This window comes from Haematobia irritans, chromosome 2 (genome assembly GCF_050003625.1).
Source record: "Haematobia irritans isolate KBUSLIRL chromosome 2, ASM5000362v1, whole genome shotgun sequence".
NCBI classification, from domain to species: domain Eukaryota; kingdom Metazoa; phylum Arthropoda; class Insecta; order Diptera; family Muscidae; genus Haematobia; species Haematobia irritans.
The window spans coordinates 126,518-151,382 of NC_134398.1; the positions used below are offsets into that span (position 1 = coordinate 126,518).

Genomic DNA, 24,865 nt, shown 5'->3' on the forward strand with positions numbered 1-24,865 from the left:
TCAGATCCTTAAATTTTTATACGGGAATTCATAACAAAGTATACAGTAAAATGATTTCATCTAATGGAAAACTAATAATAAATAAATAAAGCATACTTTTCCTCTGTTGGTTAAGCTACACTTGTAGTTTAGTCAATGCATGGCTTTAAGCTGAGATCAAAAACAACAAAAGTATAATATATAAAACAATAATAATTAATTTATATCCTCAATTAAAACCTTAATTGAATTTTTTAACCCTTTTACTGCCGAAATAAACCTAATGTTATAAACTTTAATTTTTCTTTTGTTTTTACTTGTACTAACAGCATGTAGAACAAAAATTGCTATATGAGTTTCTTCTGAAAACTTGATTCTTGACTTGTGACCAAATGACCGTACGAAAATAAACACTTTTAGCCTAAAATAAACACTTTTAGCCTTTTAAAGTGTTACAAAAAATTAAAAAAAGAATCCGAATATCAGCTATTGTTTTTGTATGAATGTCCATTTATTAGTGATGTACAGTATTTTTTTTTTTATTTTGTATTTTTGTTTATTGTTAAAGAAGTAGGGTGAAAATGCATTGTAGTGCTCACCAATATAGAAAATATTTATAGCTTATTTAGATTAAAACCTCTACTTTAAAATAATATAGAGAAATAAATCGAAACTAATTGGGGAAATAGAGTTTGGTGTTGTTTTCGAATGTCCTCCTCAGTGGGTTAACAAAAATCAATTAAAATATTAATTGAACCAATTAAACAATTAATTAAAAATGCAGAAGAAATCTATTAATTCTTATTAATTTAATTAATGAAGTATACTTATTTCTAATTAATTATGGGATTGATACTATCATTTTCGTGATTGAAGAAATTACAACCAAAAAAAATTAATTGGATCAATTAATTTCGTGATTGAAACAAAAAATGTTTTTTTTTTGTGCAAAGGATTAATTTTGTAGTGTGCGAATGCAAACAAAATAAGTAAATAAAAAAAAATAACAAAAAATCTGCGAAAAGGCCAAAGTCTTACTGAAAAAGGAAAGCAGACGCTGTTTGCTTAGATAGCAAACATTGTCTATTTTTAAACCCGATTACCCCAAAACATGTTTTGATTCTGCCGAAACAAACAAAAATGGTATCATAGGGAGTATCGTGACACATTAAAACCAATACATTATGAATATGTCTTATATTTGATCAAGAATCTAATTTTTTATCAATTAAGATAATAGCTAACGAAATTGTGCAAATTGTTTTCCTCTAGATCATTAATTACAACAAAAAAACATCGACTGCTGTTTTAGCAGATATTTTCCCATGGATGTAAATATCTTGTCCTTGGCGTTTTCGTAATTTTTTTTACCATATGTTGCCACTCAGAAAATTTTTCTTGCCTGAGGAAAAATTTCAGACAAACGAAGTTTTCTTCCGACACTTTTTGGATGTACATATTTGCTCTTAAAGAAAATATTTTATAACAAAGGAGAATTTCTCTTGTCAAGAAATTCGTTCAGAATGATATTTTCTTTATATAGGGTCAAATTCACGATAGTGAAATCGAAAGAACAACTTAACAAAATAAGTCAGAACACATTTTATTTTTCTAACAGTTATTACATTTACATTTACTTAGACGTCGGTTATAATCTTCAAAGAGTTCTGGACAGACACGATAAGGTTGATCTATATCTATATCTAACGTCAGTGGGATTTCTATTTGGGCTGGATTTGAATCATATATACCACCCGTCATTATGTCTGATGGAAGCAAGGAGTATTTACTGGGTTCAGCATTTTTATTTAGATTGCAATTATCTGGAAATATGGAATTTGCATGCTCTTGGAATTGCGGAGAAACATATATTATAGGCTGATAAAATATCTGCGGTAGCTTCTTCGAATAGTCATTGCCTTTGCTTTCGTATACTTGCGATTGTACACTATTTTCATTATTATATGTCAAATAAATGGATGGGACGGTATATGGGGGGTTATTTACGTTATCTTCCATATCCGATGGCTTTTCCATTTCTGATTCATCCTTTTTTGAAACATAAGCGTTATTGCTATTATCATTTTCATTGTAGTTGTTGGGAATTTTGGTCTGTTCATTTCCGTAGTTGTATGATGGACTTTCTGTACAAGTACATCTTTGACAATTAGAAAACAGTGGAAGAGATTGGAAAGGACTCCATTGTTGTAATGTTTGAAATGGTGGGAAAGATGAAACAATCGATGACCTATCTCCCGCATCGTAGTTGCATGTCCTATCGCCGAACAACCCATTTTTGAAGAGCTTCTTCCAAAATGAGCGTGGTGTACGTCTCAATTCTTCCATAGGGTATGGACTGTTCGGTGCCATATAATATTCGGCTGATTTTGGCTCTACCGGAGGCCCAAAATGTATTAAATTGTTCGGCTGTGGAAGCGATAAGTCTAGTAACGATACAACCAAGAATCCCAAAAGGAACATTGTAAATTAAGTTATGAAGTCAATGTAGTCACTCCGAAATTCGATATAAAACTAATGAACCCAAATTAAGTTGGGCTTTATTTTGCCATAATTTATTAAAAATGCTCAATCAGCTTTTTTGTGGAATCTTGATGATTAACACAACATAGTAACATACATGTATGAAAAGAAGAAAAACAGCAACTCGCATTATAGAAATAGAGCAGTAGTATACATTTATTTACACCTACAGAAATTAACAGTACAAAATGTTTTAACGGGTCGTCTATAGTTCCGATATTAGAGCACGTTTTTTAACAAAAGATGTTATATTATGACATTTGAAGCTATACTAAGAATCTTCTTGATAGACAAATACATGATGTATATAAAGCTGCTTTTATGCTTTTTACAATAGCTACTAGATTATATCCTTTGTTATTACTTTTTTTGTCAGCCAACACATGTAAGTAAGGAGCGTAAACATTTGGGAAGGTCCGTGCACAATTTTGAAGAGTTTTCAACAAATTTCGTTACATATAACATAAATATCAACTGTATTCTCCATTCAAAACCGAACGCGACATGTCTTCTTCTGCCATATACGTGCAAAAATAGTGAGATATTTTGAATTTATTAGATCTATAATGATTTAGACCAAATTTTTATGTACATCACACACTGCACGAAAGTGAGGTATTTTTGTCATGGGAATCATCATGTTAGTGGCAACTTTATTCTACAAAATGTTCCAGGTATAAAAGTCGAGCGTGTTTTCGGAGTTTGCGGTAGAAATCAATACAGGGCTTCAATACTATTTTTAGGATATTTTCCCGATAATATTTGGCATTTATTTGGACCCCACGGTCGAAATTCTATTCCGAATTCGATTGAAATCGTCTCTGACAGTGCGAAAATATTTTTAGAAGACAAATCATAAAATCGGCTAACCCGAAGAAAGTCGGCTGAAAATGCCAGTATCTGTTGTAATATATTGAGTTATTAGCCGCTAAAATCGCAATTTTTCACAATTACTTTTCATTAATGATCTATTTTAAAAAATATAAACTTCATGAAAAGTTGCTTTAGACTATTCACATCAAGTTATAACATGCATCAAAGAGGTATAATTGTATACTTTTTTGCAGATTTATTTTTGATTTTAACGGCTAAACTCGAACTTTATAAGTACCACTAATATGAAAAAATTTCAGATGTTTTAGCACATTTAGGACATACTTTTTAATTGTATTAGCGTCTAAACTCAAACTTTGTGCGCACCTTTAGTTTGAAAAAAAATTCAGATGTTTTAGTAAATTCAGCACATACTTTTTAATAGAGTAAGTGCAGCAAATGTGGTACAGGCTGGTAATGTGGTATAGTAGCTTTTTTTCTCTATCTAACAACATACGAATAACTAAATCAAGCTGAATGAGAGGCTGTGGCTGAATGAAGCAATCAAAGATCAGTTTGATTTTTGCAACTCTTTCTTTGTGCCAGTTGAAAAAAAATCACATTTATCTGTGCTCGAATGGTTTTTTGTGGTTCTTAATCATTTCGTTTTGTGTGAAGGTATATTTTCAATTTATTAATTTTCGGATGTAAATAACTGACGAGTACTAAATAAGCATAAAATGTATGCAATTGCGATACATACATTGCATTTTTTAAACAAAAATCTACTTTATGGTGTACCACATTACCTGCACATTTTATGAATTCGTGCTTAATAAATTCGCAAATATATCCGAAGTTATGGGTTTCTTATTTTTCGCTCAAAGTTGCGTGGATGTAAAATTAATGTGGTAAAATCTTAGGAGAAAAACAAAAAAATTTGGCTATCGAAAAACAAATGGGTATACCACATTTGCTGCACTCACCCTATACTTTTTTATTGTATTGTCACAATATTGCCTATTTTGCCTGCGAATATAATATCGCCCTTTAGGACTATGTTCCCTTGTCGCATCGAAATTTTCGCGGTTACTTTATTAAAATTGCTTCATTTAAAGCGAATTGTTTAACTCCATTGATACGCACTTTCTTTGACGTCGAGATTTTATCAAGATTTAACAGGAATTTTCGTGAGACAGACGGACATTGATAAATCGATAGGAAATCGACTCAGAATTTGATTCTGACTAACTCCAACTTTGTAACAAAATGTTCTGAGTGTAATATCTCAAAGATCAATTTAATGTCAGATAAATTATTTTTGCTATTTTTCTACATTCGAAGTTGTGCTCCAATTTTTAAAACGTAAACAGTTATTAAATAAATCCAAATGGTTGGTTGCTTGATATGCAAAAAAGTGTAAAAGCATTTTAAACAAAAACGTTTCCAAGAGACAAAGTAGGACAAAAGAAAGAAAAGAAACAAGGTTTTGGAACTTGTCGAGTAATAATGCATTTCAATATTAAGATGAGAAACTCTTGTTAATGCATTTGATTCTATTATTGAGGTTATGTCTATTCAGAAACTTGGTTTCTCAACAATTTGTTCAGAACATTGCTTTCTGAATAAATTTCCAACATGAATTATTGGGGCTGGGGTGGCTATCAATTACATAATTAAATGTAGCCATTATCGAACTCAACCAACATCAATTCCCTTTCGTCAATTAATAATAATAGTTAGTCGAAAGCCTGACAACATTAGTATTGTTGCAAAATTGCTCCAACGATGATCGGCTACATTGAATCCAAATTGCCAAACATTTGCCACATTCGAGTAAGACTTTTGTAACGCGTTTTCTTAATAAAGAAGTTTGTGAGGCCCATCAATTATTTTGCGTAAAACACAGGATTTAAAATGGTGTTTTAAAATACTACATTTATTTAATATTATAGAATTACATCAATTTAAATTTAAGGATTCATATTATATGCATGTATATGGTATGAATATAATCAGTCGCATTCTACGTCTCACATCAGAAGAATCCATTTCTCATAATTGCCTCACACAGTAAATAACATCGCTCCTTATTTCTGGCATAGGTATAAATCATGTAGTTTTTTGTGTTCTTGGTATATTCCGTTTTAATTTAAAAAAATATGGAAATTTAAGTTCAGATGCCAACTTATTCTTCTCAAATGAGACGTAGAACAGACACGATTACAAGAAGAATACATATTAATGCAAAGTGTCAAATTAGTCTTTACACAATAAAAAGTAAAATGATATACAATATGAAAATGTTATGATTTCATTGTCCATATGGGCGATTTGCAATTCTTTTTTATATTTTCGTAGATAAATACACATCTATATATGTATATAAATATATTTCTATGAAATATATGTATATATTAAAGTGCTTCAATGCATTCGAAATAATCAAGGCCCACTTAATTTGGTCCCGGATATATCCTATTTTGTTTCTCACATATTGGTATGCGTTGTTTTTTCTGACTCATTTTCGCGTTGTGGCGAATTATACAGTTACTTTCCAAGTATATCAACGTCTTATAATTTTATCGTTGAACGCTATAATAGATGAGATATTTATTAAATGGAATAGCAAGTGGCACCAACACACACAATTCAATACATTTATAACGGCAAAAAACACACGCCCGATTTCATGGGTTTCATTATTTCAGTTGCCATTGTATTCTTTTGCCATTGTACCCTAGGGACATGCTATGTACTTTTAGTTATTTGCGGTGTAGTGAGTAGCTTGTTCGAGATAATTGTTTGCCAATGAAGATCGATATACGAAACGGCATATCCGATGTGAAAGTCCTATGCGAACAATACACACAAAGCTTCTTCTTACAATCGAAGCCTATATATGTATATACATATATTATATATTTATTTACATACATATGTAGAGATACACTACTTACTAAATAGGCGTAAAAATAAAATACAAACTAAATTAATATTTAAATAAAATTACATACATCGGTTAGCTTTGCCGACAAAGAAACATGTGATTGTAATGCAGCCAAAAATGAGCAAATATTTTTTTGCTGCTGTATGAAAACAAACTTTTCAAACTCTCATATCAATCGGTAGTTTAATTGGATAGGACCAAAAACTTTATAAGGACTGATAACTTCAAATCGAAGAGAAATTTATGTAGACACAGCTTAGTTGTGAAAACTCATAGTATAAAAATAAATAGTATTGAAGTAGCAGTATATTGTTTGCTTTCATAGATTCTTGCCCGTAGTATAAGTAGAACTCATAACAAAATAATCATTAATATCGATCAAATATTTACTATGTATACATGGTGGCTAAGGTTTCTTATCGTGTGGCTTGTGATCGGCCTTTTTGTTGAGATGTCATAGTTGACGTAATTCCACTGGATACTGCAACAGTCACATTCTTTGAACAACGTATACAGATGTAGTCGTCGTCAGCTTTTATTTGACTTCGATTAAGTCCAACACAATACATATGGAACCATTCGTTACAGCCCCCATCACACTGAACCCAATCCACTTCTCTACCAGTTGGTTTGTGACAATTTTCTGCTCGGCATTCTTCCTCATCATCGTCCTGCTGGGTCATTTGAGCTCTTTGAGAGCTTTTCTTTTGACTTGCAGAACTAGTATTATTACTATTGTTGTTATTACCAACGCGTTTTCTGTGTTTTTTCTGTGAACCAATTGATAAATTATTTGTTTGGGAACTACCGTTAGACTGTTTTGTTGGTGTGAAATTTTCAGAGTTTTCATCAGATGTTTTCAATGAACACTCGGATTTCCTGTACGACTTCTTAGCAGATGTACTATTCGATGCAGACGAGGAAGATGTAGATTGTTTGTTCGGAGTTGCGACTTTCTTCCTAGGAACCGGACACCCCGTGGCAGGTTCAAGAGACCTACGTTTCTTTACGGCTGCACTCGAATGTCTGCCATTTCCGCTATTACTAGTGCTATTGGGACTACTTTGCACTAAAAGGCTGTCATTGGAATCTTCAGCAGCTGAATTGACACTGGAGGGCGGTTTGGGGTGATTATGATTCTGTTGTTTTAACATTTGTTGGTGGCGTTCTACTAATGTAGCTGCTTCAGAATTGGGAGGCCTTATAATAGACAAAACACGCCAGAGTTCATTAGATTCATCAAGCGATACTTCCAAAAGATCGCCTTCCATCATTAGCTCCTCCAGATTCCTGGCATCGCTTTCAGATATAAGTTTCTGCACACTGTGACTATTGTCCGCGCTTCCCATTTCTTCAATAGCAGTAGTCTCTCCTTCTTCTTCATCATCGTTACTAAAGTTTTCTTCAACAATATGTAAACGATACTCGTCATCGGAATCAGCATTGTCTGAACCATCTTTGGAGGTCCGATGGCTGCTGCGCCGTGGTTTTTGTTCAGACCCAACTGATTTGCCACTTTTACGTTTTTTCGGCTTGTTGCGCTGCTGTGCAGCGATAACTTCTAGAGCAGCTGTTACATCGGGACATCCTAGTGCTTTACGTGCCCTATCCTGCCAATTCATCGCCCGTTCAGCAAGACAGCGCAATGCTTCATCCTCGGGCAATCGAATAGGTAGAGTTTGTAATGAAACAAGAAGGGGTAATATTGTTTCTAAGCGCGGTCTCTTCGAACGTACGCATGATGGACACAACCATTTCAGATGTGGCCCATCTTCCACTTGGCATGTGCCACGCAACTGCGACGGCGGCGGCACACAGTCTTCATGAAACCAATCCTTGCACAGCTGACAATTGAACATTACTCCATGGAACGAGGCTTTGCACAGGCAATATTCGTCGCTTGATGGCTTTTTATCCATATTCTGCCTTCTAAGGTCTCTCATATCTTGCAACTCTTTTTCTTCCGCTAGTTTAAATGAATCTACTATTTGCGCTGGGTTCATTTCTTTAACAAAATCTTCTTCAAAAGGCTTTTTCAAATCGGAATCTATTATCACGGGCTCTGCTCTGGGCATCAACACTTCTAACAATGAGTAAAACGTATTTCTTTTTAAGAAAGCTTTCTCCGTATTTTCTTTCCAGTCGTGTGCGCTTTTGATATGTCCTTGCATTCCTATAAGCTCTTCAAGTTTAATGGGAATATTAGAACCTCGAGCTACTATAGCTTCAAGAGTATGACAGTAGGGGAAGTGGTCGTTGGCTTGTAGCTGTTCGACAGATCGAAGCCAATCCTTTGCCTTTTTTAAAGCATCCTTCAATAATGCATATGAAGGCACTTGTCCCTCAATATCCACAGCTGTTTTAAGGAACTGATCGATTTCTTCCAATTCATATCGCTGTACTGTGCAATTAAAATACTTATTGGCCTGGCTTTCCCAAGCTTCAATTGACGCTCCGATTTCCTGTAATTTTCTAACCTCTTTGTCAATTACTGGCTCCGTGGGTGCAATTTCCGCAGCAGCTACGTTTAATAAATTTTTAATATCCTCATATGTCAGTTTTGAGGTACCAGCGCGAAGTCCTTGTGAACGTCGATACCACTTAAACTGCTTATGTCGCATAATTAAATGTTGTATTTGGGGAAGTTCTATACGCAAAGAATTCCCTTCTCCGATTATCGACTCCAACTCAGATTCTTCCACCGCTTCTAATGGCAATTTCAAAACTTCTTCTGTGCGTTCCAAAAAATTTTTTCCCAAAACTAAAAGTTCACGAACCGAAACTCCTTCGTCAATTGTGCAACACAGATTATCAATTTCTTGAACAAAGAGCTCAAGCTCTTCCATTGTGAGTTTGTACTGAGCTGCTTCCAAATTATTATCAGATCGAGTTCGAACCTGCAATTTCAAAACGATTATATTTTTGTCGCTGATTGTAGTAATCATACTTACTTTATTTATGCCTAGTTGCTGTATCACGGTTACACATTTCTCAGCTTCTAAAACAGCTGCATTCAGGCGATCAATTAGAAGCGATGAGGGAAATTTCTTCACTTCCGCTTCTTTGCAAAGTTCCTGAAGTTCTTGCAGAGTTACGGACGTGGGAGTATTTGCATCAACAATGTCGCGGCAACGTGATAACCACCTCTCGAAACTTTGCGCTTTTGACTTTAACTTTTGCAACATGAGTGGCATTTCATCGAGAGTGTAACGGTATAGCAGTGTATGCTTTTCAGGTGCACATGTGCAAAGTACAGTGTAGTGCCGTAAACAAACTATAGCTTTCGTGCACTCGCAAGAAACCGCTGAAAGGAAACATGTGGTATTACATTCTTGGCAATGGCGTTCATCGTCTGGTATTAGTTCAAAGGCTTTACGCTCTGCTCTTGTAACACCCCATTCAAGAAGCGATTTACGCAGTTTCTTTTCAGAGTCCACCATTTCTGCCATGTCTATGTAGCATGCTGTTGCTATGCCGAATGTTAGTTTTGCTGGTTCTAGAGCCATTTTACATACCAATTCATCATGGGAAAAAACACAAAATCTTCGAAGCATAGAGTAATGGTTAATACATTCTCGCCCCATTTTGAGCCAATCTGCAGGAGCAAAATTAACAGCTTCTGCAAAATTGTATCCTTGATTGAAGCCTGCGTGGTATGCTCGAGGGAAAGTTATTACAAATTCTCCAGCATTTTGATCTGTGCGATAAACTGGAACTCGGTTGTTCATCAATATGTTAGGATTCATTATGGTCACTAATTGATGAAGTAAATCTGGTTGAGATGCAAATAATTCTGGTGCTGCCTGCTTCATAGTTTCTTCGAATTGTTCTGCACAACTTCCGGGTACTCCGTACCACGTTTTAGGTTCTCCCCAATGCAAATAATTTATGGAATAACTCCAATGATCTTCATTGTGCCAACAGAATGCCGCAAAACACATTCCTACATACATCCAAGGTGCATTCATACCACTTATGTCGGCATTTATATGTCCAAGGATTGAGTCTTCTAGCAGTGGTAAATTATTTAAATTCCAGCTAGACTCAGCATATTCTTGGTCTCCGGGCAACAAATAAAGAGAACTTTTAGTCGGGAAACCTGATCCGTGGTCCATTGTGTGGAGGTCTGCGCCATATTCAACGGTTACGTCCTCGTCAATAGAAGACACAATTCGCCAAAATTCGCGTTCCACTAATTCAGTAGGTACCAAATGCACTGGTTTCCTAAAATAGTCCATTTTAAATTGATCGGCCATTTGTCCAAACTGTTGTAATGTATATTCGCGTTCCGCCTGTTCGAATCCAAATGCTTCTGTTGGTTTGCTAACTTCCTCCACTACACATCGGGGACAAAGCCACTCACCTATGGAATACATAACATAAAAAGTAGTGTTTATATCTCTAAAATGTAAAATTAACTGACCTTTTGGGATACTGGAAAGCGGTGGCAACAAACAAAAAGTGTGGTATGAGTCATCACATCCATCGCAAAGAAGCATCGATTCCTCTACGTCGCCGCGGTTGCATATATGGCAAATATACTTCATTAAAGGATCAGCAACTGCTGTGTTCGGGGTGGAAGGTTTTTTCTGTATTGCGTTCGAAATTCCATTTCCTCCATTTCCTCCATTTGCTCTTGTTGCGTTTGGAGCAACGGACGCATTGAAACAACTCATTAAATCCCTTTTGAAATCTTCCTTCGTTTCCGTCTTAAAGGGCGTTCTTGTCGTCCCTAGACCACAACTAGCACTTGAATTTGCAAAACGTTTGGAACGACGGGCATTATTTTCATTTGGTGGAGCTATCTGCTGACGTGTAGGAATTTCATGAGCTTTATAGTCCGTGCCATCTTCCATTTTTACATCTGGAGTCGTTGTGGTTGTCCCAGATTGGCCAAGAACCTTTCCCGAAGTATATACCTCAAAGGGATGTAATATTCGTTCGTAATGTGCTTTTAACGTAGCCCCAACGCTTTTACTCGAGGGGTACGACATTCGATTAGCCACTTTAGCCCATTTTCTTTCCTTTGTTGTTTGTTCCATACCTCCCTCTTCTTGCACCATACGATGTAGCGTATACAAATCTAAAGCTTTTCTCTCCACCATTGGAATTTTTAGTGAAGATCCTTGCAATTCCCAGAACTTTGCAATCTGATCCAGGAAATTTAATTTGACACGAGTTTTTGCTTCCAATTCATTGAGACGCTGAACTCGAGGTGTGAATTTTAATTTATCTACATCAACTGCAAATGGTGGCGACCATGATTCAGGAGGCAAAATTTTAGCAATTCCACATTTTTCAGCAATAGGTCGAATTTTACTTATATAAGCCAACGGATTTTTGAATTCCTCTGGAGTAGGTTTAAAAACCGGGCATTCAAGCGGTGTGTCAAAATTAAACTCTTCTGTTTTATTCATATTAAAAGTGCTTGAACTATGCGGTTGAAAATGGTTCTTTTCTTTTCTAGAACTGCTGGTTGGTTGTGGGCAACTATTGTGATATTTTTTACTGGAATTCGATTTATCGTCATTGCTGTTGTTGAAACATGCAGATGCTTCTGCGTTTGTGGCGTGTTTCTTCTGTGCGGATTCACTTCCGCTAAGATTTCCACTAGTTGACGTTCTTGTACGAAGACGCCTTGCAGGTGTTGTTGACCCATTGCTGCCGATAACTGAAGTTGATGCAGCTGGACTGCTTGAAGAGCTGCTGCTGCCACTATCTTGATTTCCAGACACTTTGGTTGACATTATACCACCAATACAATAATTAAACTTTATAAATACCTAAAAAACAATCAAAAATGTACAAATTATTCTATAATGCTATGCTATGGTGTATCTTATCATAACTTATACAAAAGCTTTCATTCCTATTTCAAACGAAAGAAATTTGATTTAGGTTCTTCTGTTTCGAAAGGCACTTCAAATTTTGCTGTCACTTCTAGTTACATCCCCACCCTTGTAAAGAAACATTTACCGTGGCATTACTGCCTTTCAAGAATTGCGGTTAGGTTAGGTTAAAGTGGCAGCCCGATTTAATTTCAGACTCAGACTATTCAGTCCATTGTAATATCACATTAACTAAAAGTGCCTATTACATATGGGTACTTCTAGTTTTAACCGCTGAACCTTCTCAATTATTTTCTTCTGTTGAACCAACCAGATTGTTCCAACAACATTAGCTTAATTACTGTGGATTACGCAGAGAATCAGAGCGAGTATGGTTATGGGCCAACTAATTTCAGGAATTGATGCTGTAATGTGTCCCATTTTTAACCAATGGTCACATACTCATATCTTCGCATAACTTGTATTCAAATTTGTCGATCTGAATATAAGTTAGCATACAAAGAAAACAATACTTTTTGTCTTCAATCATAAAATTAATTGATCCAATTATTGAAATGTCTTCTTTTACAGAATTGATCCAATTATTGAAATGTCTTCTTTTACAGAAATGATAGCATTTCTGTAAAAAAAAGAATTAAAAAATTAAAGGATGCAATTAAAAAAGTAACTGATACAAGAAAATTTGCAAAACTCAATTAAAATTTTAATTATAAAAATTTCTGTGACATTTTTGGTCTATGTATCCATACCGCTGCCACTAAATGGACTATAAACACTTAAATTTGATTTTAGTGGAGAAAAGATATTTTTACACTACACAGTTTTTTTACCAAATTTACTTTCATATCTGGTAAATATTATTTTACATCCAATTTGTAGTTTTTTGAATTTTTTGTCAAAACTTGATTTTTAATTTTGACTGCAGGTTTCTCAGAAGTAAATTTTCCGGAAATTTTTAAAAATAGCGTTATGATGTTTTAAATGCAACAAACTTGATAGCATAGAATTCGGTCAACATTTTAAGGCACAATAATTTTTTCTGGTTGCATCTTAAAAGATACAGTTTGCATTTAAGGGTTAAACAACTTTTCTACAGATACACTACGCTAAACACGTCAATAAAACATCTTAATATCAAAGTTGCAACGGAAGAATGTACGAGATGCCCAATTATACTCAGTTTCAGCCTTCGTTCGTAGAACAAGGTAAACTAAAATAAAGTAAAAACTAAACGAATGTAAGCCTTGGCGGATCGTTAATCCTAGATATAAAAGTTGAACAATACGTGGTTTAGTGACTACTCTTTTTAAAAAATATTTTCGAAATTAGTGAATAAAGATTGAAAAATAAATTTATATAATGCGCAACAATTTAAAAAATGGTTGAAGAAATAATAACAATCATTAAAAGCCAATGGGAATGATTAAAAAGTGTCAAGAATAACAATGTTAATGAATATTTATATAAAATATTTTACCAATTAGTGGTAAATTTTTATGTTCGTCAACTAGTTTTTTTAATATTGGTACCATTACTGATCTCGAATCAGATTAACAGAAAGGCAAGGCCGATTTTTGCATTATGTGAAGACAAAAGTAGATACAAGTTTGGATATTTTAGCCAGAAATTTAGACGTGCAAATAAATGTAAGAATGGAACACCTACAACAAATAATTGCTTTGAATTTAACTTCTACTCTTTCTCACTTTGGTTGTAAATTAACACTTCGAAATGTTTCTTACTTTCTTTGTAGAATATTATTGACGATTTGTTGAACTTAAAAAGTTGTGTTATTTTAACAAATTTAATGATACAAAACCTGCTCAACCTAAAATGACTCTGCGCCATGTATTATACATAAAACCCCTAAAATTTTCTAAGAAAGTACTTTTTTACCCTGGTAGCTGATATGAGCAATAAAATAAAAGACGTGACACAAAGAAAAATATCTTCCTGAAATACCGGGCTGCCACTATACCTAACCTAATGTCGTTATTAAGTTCGCCTTATAGCACTAAAATATGTTATATTCATTTAAACAATTGTATAATCATTTTATTGTACATTCTCATTTCTAGACTATATGCCAGGCAATGTTAAATAGCTAATATAGTGATTATTGTACTCTTTTTTATATAATTGACTTTCTATTTATTTCTATTATTTTTGTAATGCCAATTTATCAAAATATATAATAGCCTGCGATTCTTTTGATTATTCTCTTTTGTATACTATTTATTGTTATAAATTAATACCAATATTCATAATAATTTACTGATAGTTTATCTAATGAATTTGTGTGTTAATAGTAGGTTTAAAGTTTACTTTAACTTTTATGATTATAGGGGTAAGTATATTAAAATGCTTTTAGCAGCTAAAGGTAAGTACTATGTTCAGTTTTCAAGCTGAAATTATTTTCACGGTTGCTTTTTTGAATATATTAACTTAGAAATATAAAATGTTCCGCATTCAATCCCTTCGATCTTTTTCTTCCATAATTTAACAAGACTTGATAAAAAGAAATCAAAAATGTAATCGTACTCATATATATTGTTGTATTTTCAATTCAGCGTTTTGGTGGTAAACCGGAACACAGTACTCACCTTAAGTTAAAATAATTTGTTTTTAACTATGTGTACTAAATATAGCAGTCGATTTCTGCTGTTATATTTTTTTACAATTCAGGGTCTAACGCACAATGTTTGCTATTTCAGCAGACAGTGACTGTTTTCCCTTTTTCATCACACATTTTGCTGTTTTAGCAGGCTTTTCTCCACTAACAATTCCTTTGGGTGTAATAATTCATATGGATTATTGTCCTGTTCTTGTTGAGTTATTCCCCACATCATACACTAACCTAAGGAAGCCATAAGCGAGTTAAAAATACACCTATATTTTTATATTCCGATTGTACTGGCATTGTGTAATGTATAAAGACTCTGAGGACATATAGAAATAAATTGACAAATATGGCAAGCAAAAACCGAAGCGTATTTTGAAGATGTCCATAACAGTGTTGCCATTTTTGAATCCTCCCCCCAAATCTTAAGAAAAACGCCTAAATTGGTCCCACAAATTTAAGAATGTAAAAATTACAAAATGGATTACCAAAATCCGCGAAAAAAGTCCTATACTGATACATTTTAAAAATTTAATAAAAAGTATATAATACAAATTTGTATATCAATTAAAAAAGTAAAAAGCAGATACATTTTTTAAATCAAATTAAATTAAAAAAATCGGTTTATAAAGTAGAAAAAAATAACGAAATTGGGTAAATATAAACATTAGTCGCCACAAAGAGCCCAACATTTTAAATCTGTCGTTGCAGTGTTCAAATTGTAGGTGTTAAACTATGAGGCCCATAATCGAATGAAAATTTAAGTCTTAACATGCTTTTAGCTGCAAAAGGTAAGTACTATGTTAAGTTTTCAAGCTGAAATCCAGAGCTTGTTTTCACGGCTACTTTTTTCAATCAATTAACTTAGAAATATAATTTTTTCAATTTCAATTTTTTTTTTTCATTCAATCCCTCGATCGTTTTCTTCCATAATTTTTAATTTAGCGTTTTGGTGGAAACCCGGAACACAGTACTCACCTTAAGTTAAAAAAAATAATTTGTTTTTAAATCTGTCAAATATTAAAAATGTCATTTCAACAGAGGTAATTGAAAAGGATAATGAAAATAATGGTAATGCATACTTGCTTACAGGAACTCGGATTGACTTCCTGCATAAGGCCTAAGGTATTTTTTTTACCCCCAAAAGTCCCCCCAAATAAATGTTACCCTAAAAATCCCCATGAACGTGAAAAAGATCCTAAATTTGGGGGGAAACCCCTAACCTGGCAACACTCATAAATACAAACCCCCCACTGTGTTTTATATAGGAAACGTGAATCCATTTTTTGCAGAATGCAGAAGTGTGTGTAGATATTCCGTCCTCGCCGTAAATGTTTTCCAAGTGTAGTTCACAAAGCATCTAGGGAGTGTGAGGGCGGACAGTGGGTCCGTGGAGAAACAACCGGAATCGAAAGTTGTCCAGCTCTACTATATTACCAGGCATGAACAAAACAGAAAACTGTAATATACAAAACAAACCCGAAGGAAAACGCAACCACTTACAAGCACTTACACACACAAATAGGCCCAACAACTCTACCGAAACACAACACACACACAATTTCTCATACAACCACCATTACGCCAACTGAGTACCACACAAACACGAAAACTTTCAATCAGGGATGCCACGCTTTGTCGTTGCACTATTTAAAGTGATTGTTAACTAGACCACACGTACTATTTATCATTTTTTTTTAATCCTTAGGTCAAATCAAATGGAAGGTTTAATATTTGTACACCATTGTCTGTCTTCAATCTTACACGGAACTTGTAACGATTTCTCTATTTGGGCGTTTTATACAACGATTAACATATTCCCAGTACTAAAATCATTTATGTGGCGATGAGTAATAGCGAGTTTACTTCATTACATATATTTCAACTTAAAATGGATTGTTGAAATTATGGCTCTATTGAGATCATGTCCAGTAAATTATTAAAAACCTTGTCTGCCAGCTATCCTCTCTTAAGGTTCTTTATTATTTTCTTCGATAATTTGGCATCCCTGGTTTCAATCACCATCATTATAATTTACCTCTTGGTATATGCATGTATGTACGTAAATACGTTTATGCATGTATGTATATAAATACCAAGTATATTTCTATATACACAAATATATAATATTCGTATATGTTTTCTCTACTCGCAGCAAAGTAATTAGTTGTTCCGAATTTTTAACTAATAATTTTATGCATTTACAAAGTATTATCAGCCCTTTTGTACTTACGTTTATAGTCGAGCTTTATCCTATTAGCTGGCGACCAAATTTGCAGTAGAAAATGTCACTTTTGTAGTTTTTGTTCATTCATTCAGTACAGTATGTTTTGCATAATATATGTAGTATGTTTTGACAAAAGTACATTTTATCTTGATTTTAAAATATGGACACAAGGTAATTATTAAACGTGGAACACGCAGCAGTCACTCCACTAGTTTATTTGCGATTTTAGCCAATGTTTAATTATATTTTCACGCCATCAAACGCTACATCAAGAATGTGCGTGATTGATATTTTCTTTAAAAGTTTGCCCTTAGTTTATTTTCACTTTTTTCTGAATATACAACTGGATGATAGTATAAGTCTACGCATTTGTAGGCTATTAAACATGTATTGCTTTGTCTTGTCCAAAAATGATGATTTACTAACTATAAAACTCCAGACGGAACGGCGTGATAATGGTTACTGCCAACACAGTACTAATTCTGCCATTCGTTTTCGACTTCGCGTATTTTTTTCCGATTTTCCCCCTTTGACAATGATTTAGATTAGATTAATGATTTCACAAATCTATTTCACTTTAACCAATATAATCCTGCTGAACGACGCGAAGCATCTCTGCACTTACGGGCTAGCTCGAATCCTGTGCTACCTCACGAATTTGCTTTCAGTTTCATTAAATTTGTAGAAACGACGAATATAGTAACATTTTAACATTCCACCTTCCACTATAATGTATTTTCATCGAATCTTTAAATCATCGAATCATTAAAGTTATCGAAATTTTAGTAATTTCTTAAAACCGGTTTACTTTTTTAACAATAACGAACCGGGTCTCTTTTTACAACTTTTATTTAAGCGCACAGATTGGAAAAATGCTTGTATTCAACGTAGTTTCAAACAATTTTCAAAGAACTAATGCGAATAAAATGTCGGGTTTTCACACAAAAATATTTTTCAACCCAATAAACACAAACGTTTGAAAAATACTAAATTTCAATAATTTTTCAAACATGCTTTCAAAGCATTAGGGTAATATTCAATTTTAGAAATTGTTGAGAAACAAAAAACAGACATTGCCCTCAACGGTGGAATTCAACACTTTAGCAAAGATTTTTCAACATATTAGCAACAACTTTTCAATCTAAATTTCATTTTAATGCTTCAAACCCATTGGAAAATTTATTGAAGCAAGGAATTTGCAAGGCTATTTGAATTAATGTTGAATAAGGGATTCATTATCAAATTGATATGGCGTTATCTGTGAAAAATGCTCATCCTTGTATTTGTTGGGAATGCTCTCAAAAAAAAACCTTTAATTTCAATTTCACGCTTTATTATTAATTTTATAATTAATTTCACGCTTTTATTTCTATTTTCTCTATTTTGTGAACCATAATGATATATAATATGACATTTGTATAAATAGTTCTTATTAATAAGAAAATTATTTGAAAGAAATTTCACTACAAAACCTGGAATAGTTCATAAGTTATTTCAAATGCAAAGTTTTGCGTTTCGCGCATTCGTAAATCAGAACATGGGAGTATGAACTTCTATTTAAAATTTCACGAGGAATACTTTTCAAAAGAATACTGTAAAATACCAAAAATGATTAAAAAGAAAACCAATAGCGTCTTCATCTAAGTGTAATCTGTACAATTTTATGTACATTTTTATTCGCGATTGTCGAAATTTAATTAATTTCGATTAATATTGAAAATCGATTTTTTTATTGGTACACGCGGTGGAACGCCTTTTGTGTTTATGAGATAACGGTAAATGCAAGTTGAAATTTAATTGAACAGTTGAATTAACGTTGACTTAAACAAACTTAAACTTAAAAATAATTAAAAACTTAAAAAATGGAAGTAGAGTACATGGACGACTACGACGTTGGCGCTTGTGAGTACGCCAATGAGGGCGCTTGTGGAGGAGGTATGTATACTCAACAGGGTATTATAAGTTAGTGCAGGAGACGCGCACATGGTCCTCCAAAATCGGTCCCTGTCTGTCAGATAGACACCTCTTACTTCTTCTCTTATGTCAGGATATCCAAGTGTGAAAATAAACGCTCAACCCGTTAAGTTTAATAATTCATTTTATTCGTCTCTTCTCGTCAGCGGTTAAAGTAAGACTTATTTCAAAATATATATCAGAGTTACCATATCAATACAAAAATTAATATCAAATATGATGCAGTTAAAAGAGACGTATCGTATGATACGTGACAACTCGGCCCTTCCTGATGGACTCGCCCTCGAGTCAGTCCTCGGTTGACTCAACCCCAGGATCAAAATCATCATCTACATCTGGGTACAAGGAACACCATGGCTTCATTCCATCACTACTTGCAATTGTCGAGAATTTACGCTGATTTCTGTGAGCATCATCAATGTCCTCCACAACATATCGGTCAAAACGAAGAACCCTCTTAATCATATATGGCCCCTTATATCGTACTTCGAGTTTTCTGGACTCACCGGTACTTGGAATAGCACCTCTGATCAAAACTAAATCACCTTCTTCATATTTATGCGGCCTCTTGTGTTTGGAATCAAACCTTGCTTTCCATGTCTTCCTTGCTTGTTCTATGTTCTTGATAGCATCTTCCCGTTTTTGATTCATAGTTGATTCGGCATCACATTTTGCTTCTTGTGCTGCCACTAACAATTTATTGCCAGAAATATCACGAACAGGAAAATCCAATACTAAATCAATTGGTGCATACTTCGTTGTGCTGTTAATATGAGTGTTCAGATTCCACTGGAGACTTCTGACTAGGGTATCCCAATCTTTTGCATCGGTCACAGACGATTTCAAATATGACAAAATCGATTTGTTGACTCTTTCGGCTAATCCATTAGCCCTTGGTGTTCGAACAGCAACTTTTATATGTCTCATATTATTTTCCAAGCAATACTTCTCGAAACTTTGCGAAGTAAACGCAGTACCACGATCTGTGACGAGTATCGCCGGCAATCCAAAACTCAGGGACAACTGATCCAAAGCATCCAAAACTGGTTTTGTCTTCGTTGATCTTACTGGGCATAGAATAGTATATCTTGTTAATGCATCAACAATGACTAAAAGATATTCAAATCCTTTGCGGCTCTTAATAAATGGACCCAGATGGTCTAAATGCAAAGTCTCAAACGGAAACTTTGGTATATCCATACCATATAGTTCACACTCCTTCGGACTTGTATCTTTAGAGTAGCAACATTCAACACATGTTTTCAAATAATTTTTGACAAAATTTCTCGCTCGCGGGAACCAAAAAGTTTTCGCGATTCGTTTCAACGTATTCTCGAGTGCCGGATGTCCTGCGTCATCATGACACAATTTCACAATACGCCATCGCAAACCCTTTGGGACTACTAGCTGAAGACATCCTCCTTCACCTTTTCTCATTAATCTGTTATTTGCCAAAGTATATTCGTTTCTATACGCCTTTATTTGATCTGATTGCTTTCGTCCTTGCATAACATCAATTATTTCTTTCAGATTATCATCTTCCCTCTGCATCATATACACCCAATCATTTGTTTCTGGCTTTATGAGCATGATTTTGTCACTTATATCTTGAATATTATCAACTATTTTTTCCACAGGCGCACGACTCAGTGCATCGACGTGACGCATTTTGCCCCCTTCACGGTGTACCAGTTGATAATCATACTCCATCAATTTTAAATACCATCTTGCCACTCTTGGTATAATTGGTTTCGAAACTTTGAGACTTGATATTGCGGAGCAATCCGTTACGATAGTAAATGGTTTTCCAAGTAGATAGATGCGGAAACGTTGACATGACTCTACAACAGCTAGCACTTCTAGTTCATATGAATGATATTTCCGTTCAGCCTCCGAACATAATCTGCTGAAATAAGCTATTGGCCTCAAATCGCCACTATCACCCCTTTGCATCAATATACCTGCTATCCCCTGAGCACACGCATCCGTATGTAGCTCATGCAGTTTCGTAACATCGTAAATATCAAGTACTGGTTTGCTCGTTAATAAATGGATCAACATCCGATACGACTTCTCACACTCATCTGTCCAGACAAATTCTACATCTTTTCTTGTTAATCTATTCAATGGTGCGGCAATCAATGAATAATTTTCTATGAACTTTCTAAAGAATCCGGTTAAGCCCATAAAACGTCTCACATCTGCCACGTTTCTCGGAACTGGAAAATTCTTAACCGCAAGCGTTTTTATTTTTCCCGGCATCAATCCATCCTTATTAAGTTCATGACCCAAAAATGTAACAGAATTTCTCAAAAACGAACATTTGGACAAGCGAAGAGTTAATCCATTATTCTGGCAAACTCTCAAAAATATCTCGAGCCTCTCAATATTATCTGCTATTGTATCTGAAGCTATGATAATTTCATCCACATAACTCACAACATGCTCTTTAATTGGCTCCAAAACTATCGACATCATCCGTTGGAAATAACACGGAGCATTTTTCAATCCGAACGGCATTCTATTAAACTCATAATGCCCACTATGAGTCACAAAAGCTGTGTAACATTTCGAGTCGTCCTTTATCGGGATCTGATAATACCCAGACATCATATCCAAAATAGTAAAATATTTCTTACCAGACATTTTCTGCAACACGCCTTCGACTGTTGGCATCGGCCATGGTTGTTTCTCCGTCAATGAATTCAATTCACGATAGTCTACACATAGCCTATCTTCACCATTCTGTTTTGCCACGAGCACTATTGGCGATGCATATACCGATTGTGATGGACGAATTATGTCCGTTTCCAGTAATTCACTAATTATACTTTCCACAACCTTCTGTTTTGGAATTGGGATGTTATACGGATTTCTAGATACAGGTCTTTGTGAATTCACTTTAATTTCCATTTCCACCACATTACACTTGCCAATGTTTTTCAAATTTTCGGCGAAACATTTGGTATGTTTGTTCAAAAGTTTTTGCAGTTCATATTTTTCACTATTACAAAGTGTATCATCCACATCCAATTCTTGACCGTTTATTGCCACAACACTACATGATCCATTTTCCATTACCACTCGATTTTTCGATAGAATGTCTCTTCCGATTATAATTTCATAGTTCATAATTCTATCCTCGACAACTAAAAATTCGGAATCGATATGAACACTATCAATCTTTATGTTCGTTTGCACTTTTCTGCGACATATATATTCACCACCACCGAAACCACATAGTTTCTCTTCACACATTATTATCGGCCTATTTATCATTCGAGAAACTTTTTCTGCCATTAATGACTTACCACTACCCGAATCTATCAATGCACGAAATTTCATATTTTCAATGTTCACTTCTTTAAAAATTTCCTCATGGTTCACAGATTCGTTTCTTTCCTCAATCAAATTCACCGATGATAACGGGCAACTGTCTGAATTATGACCACTCGCGTTACATCTTGTACATTTATTTTTCTTTGCCTTGAGACTACAATTTTTGGCTATATGCCCTCTTTCACGGCAATTAAAACAAATCGGACCCGATCTTTGTTGATCATTTTCCTTATTGTTAATATTTGTGCGAACACTTGCATCATCGCCTTTCACAGTTTTATGATATATTTTTCTCGATCCACCACTAGAGAAATTCATCAGTCTATTCTCTTCTTCCACTTTATTTAATGTTTTAAATAATTCGGAAACCGACACAAAATTCATAGCACTTAATGTTTTCCGTAATTGTCCATCATTGAGACCATTCACAATATATTTTATTATACCATCATCATTAATGTTTCCCCGACGACCAATCGATAACATTCGATAATAATATTCGGTTATTGATTCATTTTTGTTCATTCGCGAATTCATCATCTCTATGTGAGCATCAGCTGAATTACTAACACTAGGAAAATCTCCTAAAAACGCACTCACAAACTCTGTCCAACGACAAAATACATTTTGGCCATCAATCCACAATTTCGCAGCTCCTCGCAAATTGCCCTGTACCGCAAAAAGAATTATCGAATCATTCCATCCATATGCCCTTTTCAGTTGCTCAATCCGCTCCACAAATTTCACTGAGGAAATGTCCGATTTACACGGATCAAATTCCGGCAACATTCGCATAATCTCACTTATAGAATGACTTTGAATATTTTCCTGTGGCACAAATTCTGGTGCACTGCCATTCAATTGGTATTGGTTTGCATTCTGTTGAGCTGTCGCCCTCGCATATGCGATTGTGTTCGTGTACATCGACGCAGCATTTGAATCTAACGAACTTTGTGCATGGCTGCGCGACAATGTCTCGACTTCGCGTGGCGTCATTCTTATTTGATTTTGCCCATGTATTGCATCAGCCAATGTTGTTACAGACATGCTCGTTGTTGTAGTAGTTGTGCACGTTGTTTGGGTATTCACACATACTGTCACAGGTATATCAACCAACAATTCGTGCGAGCATGATCCTGCTTGTTCAACTATTTCACAATTTTGATTAGATTTTTCAATGGATTCTATTTTCTTTGTCAATGCACCAACTACCTCCATCAGGCAATTCATTTTTCTTTGCATTTCTTCCATTTGTAGATTTGGTGACACTTCTTCCAATTCTTCGAATCCTAACAACAAATCTTCTGACTCCACAGACTCAATATAATCGGGATTTTTCACATCAAACTCTTGCAGTCTTGCCACCAATTCTGCTTTATTGCCCGAAGTCCTCAAATTACGAATTTTGAGTTTTGTTTTCAGCTCCACAATTGTGCACCGGCTGTAATCCATTCTACCCTCAAGAATTTTAGTGACACACACTCCAAATTCTTCGGCAAACGCTGCACTCAAAGATAGAACTACCCCAGCTTCCAATTAATTCCACAGCTATTCTTGAAACAAACTCCTCGTCGATTTTTAACCACTTATTTCGTTCTGTAAACGCTTGATATACTCCACTGCTAGTTGGGCTATCCCACTTCTGAATATTTGTCAGGATATCCAAGTGTGAAAATAAACGCTCAACCCGTTAAGTTTAATAATTCATTTTATTCGTCTCTTCTCGTCAGCGGTTAAAGTAAGACTTATTTCAAAATATATATCAGAGTTACCATATCAATACAAAAATTAATATCAAATATGATGCAGTTAAAAGAGACGTATCGTATGATACGTGACACTTACTTGTTTAATTAAAATGAGCGCAATTTCAGAAGGCATCGAATACGTTGAAGCTGTGCACAAGGTGGAAGTGGACATGGGTGAAGTAGTGGAGATGGAGCAAGTAAACACGGGTGAAGTGGAGGAGCAAGTGGCTGATGGTAAGTAATCATGTATTTCTTAGTATTTTCATATCAATTTGATAGTGAATTCCATCTTCAACATTAATTCAAATGGCTTTGCAATAACAATTTCCTTTATTTTATTTATTACTGCGTTTGAGAACACATCCTGTACCGCTTCGAAGACTCTAATACCGTAGTAATATCCTTTTGGACGGAAATGTTGTACGCAAGCTTCCGGGTAAAAGTTTTTGGCTCTCGTTATCATGTCGCCATCAACGTCAAAGTGGCCTTTTAATATGGCATTAGTTATCCCAATTAGCAAATGTGTTAGATCGGGAATGAACCATCCCAATAAACACAAACGTTTGAAAAATGCTAAATTTCAACAATTTTTCAAACATTTTTTCAAAGGATTAGGGTAATATTCAAGTTGAGAAATTGTTGAGAAAATCGCGTTCTCAACATAAAACAGACATTACCCTCAACAGTGAAATTCAACACATTAGCAATAATATCTCAAGTGTTATCCTCAAATTGAAATGCATCGCTACTCAATAATTTGTCAAACAATTTCCGATGCGAGTCAAATTCAAAATTAACATCGTTGCAAATACTTATCAACCTAAA

The 24,865-nt window shown here is 34.6% G+C and overlaps 1 protein-coding gene across 1 annotated transcript; it reads right to left on the reverse strand.

Moving 5' to 3' along the window:
* Positions 1-5,244: 5,244 nt before the first annotated feature.
* Positions 5,245-17,697, reverse strand: Kdm5 (Lysine demethylase 5). The gene is made up of 4 exons (XM_075292973.1): positions 16,986-17,697; positions 10,707-12,066; positions 9,235-10,646; positions 5,245-9,180 (listed from the first exon to the last, which is right to left on the reverse strand). The coding sequence occupies exons 2-4, from the start codon at positions 12,028-12,030 to the stop codon at positions 6,700-6,702; spliced, it is 5,217 nt and encodes a 1,738-aa protein (XP_075149088.1). The 5' UTR covers positions 12,031-12,066; positions 16,986-17,697; the 3' UTR covers positions 5,245-6,699.
* Between the last annotated feature and the right edge of the window lie 7,168 nt (positions 17,698-24,865).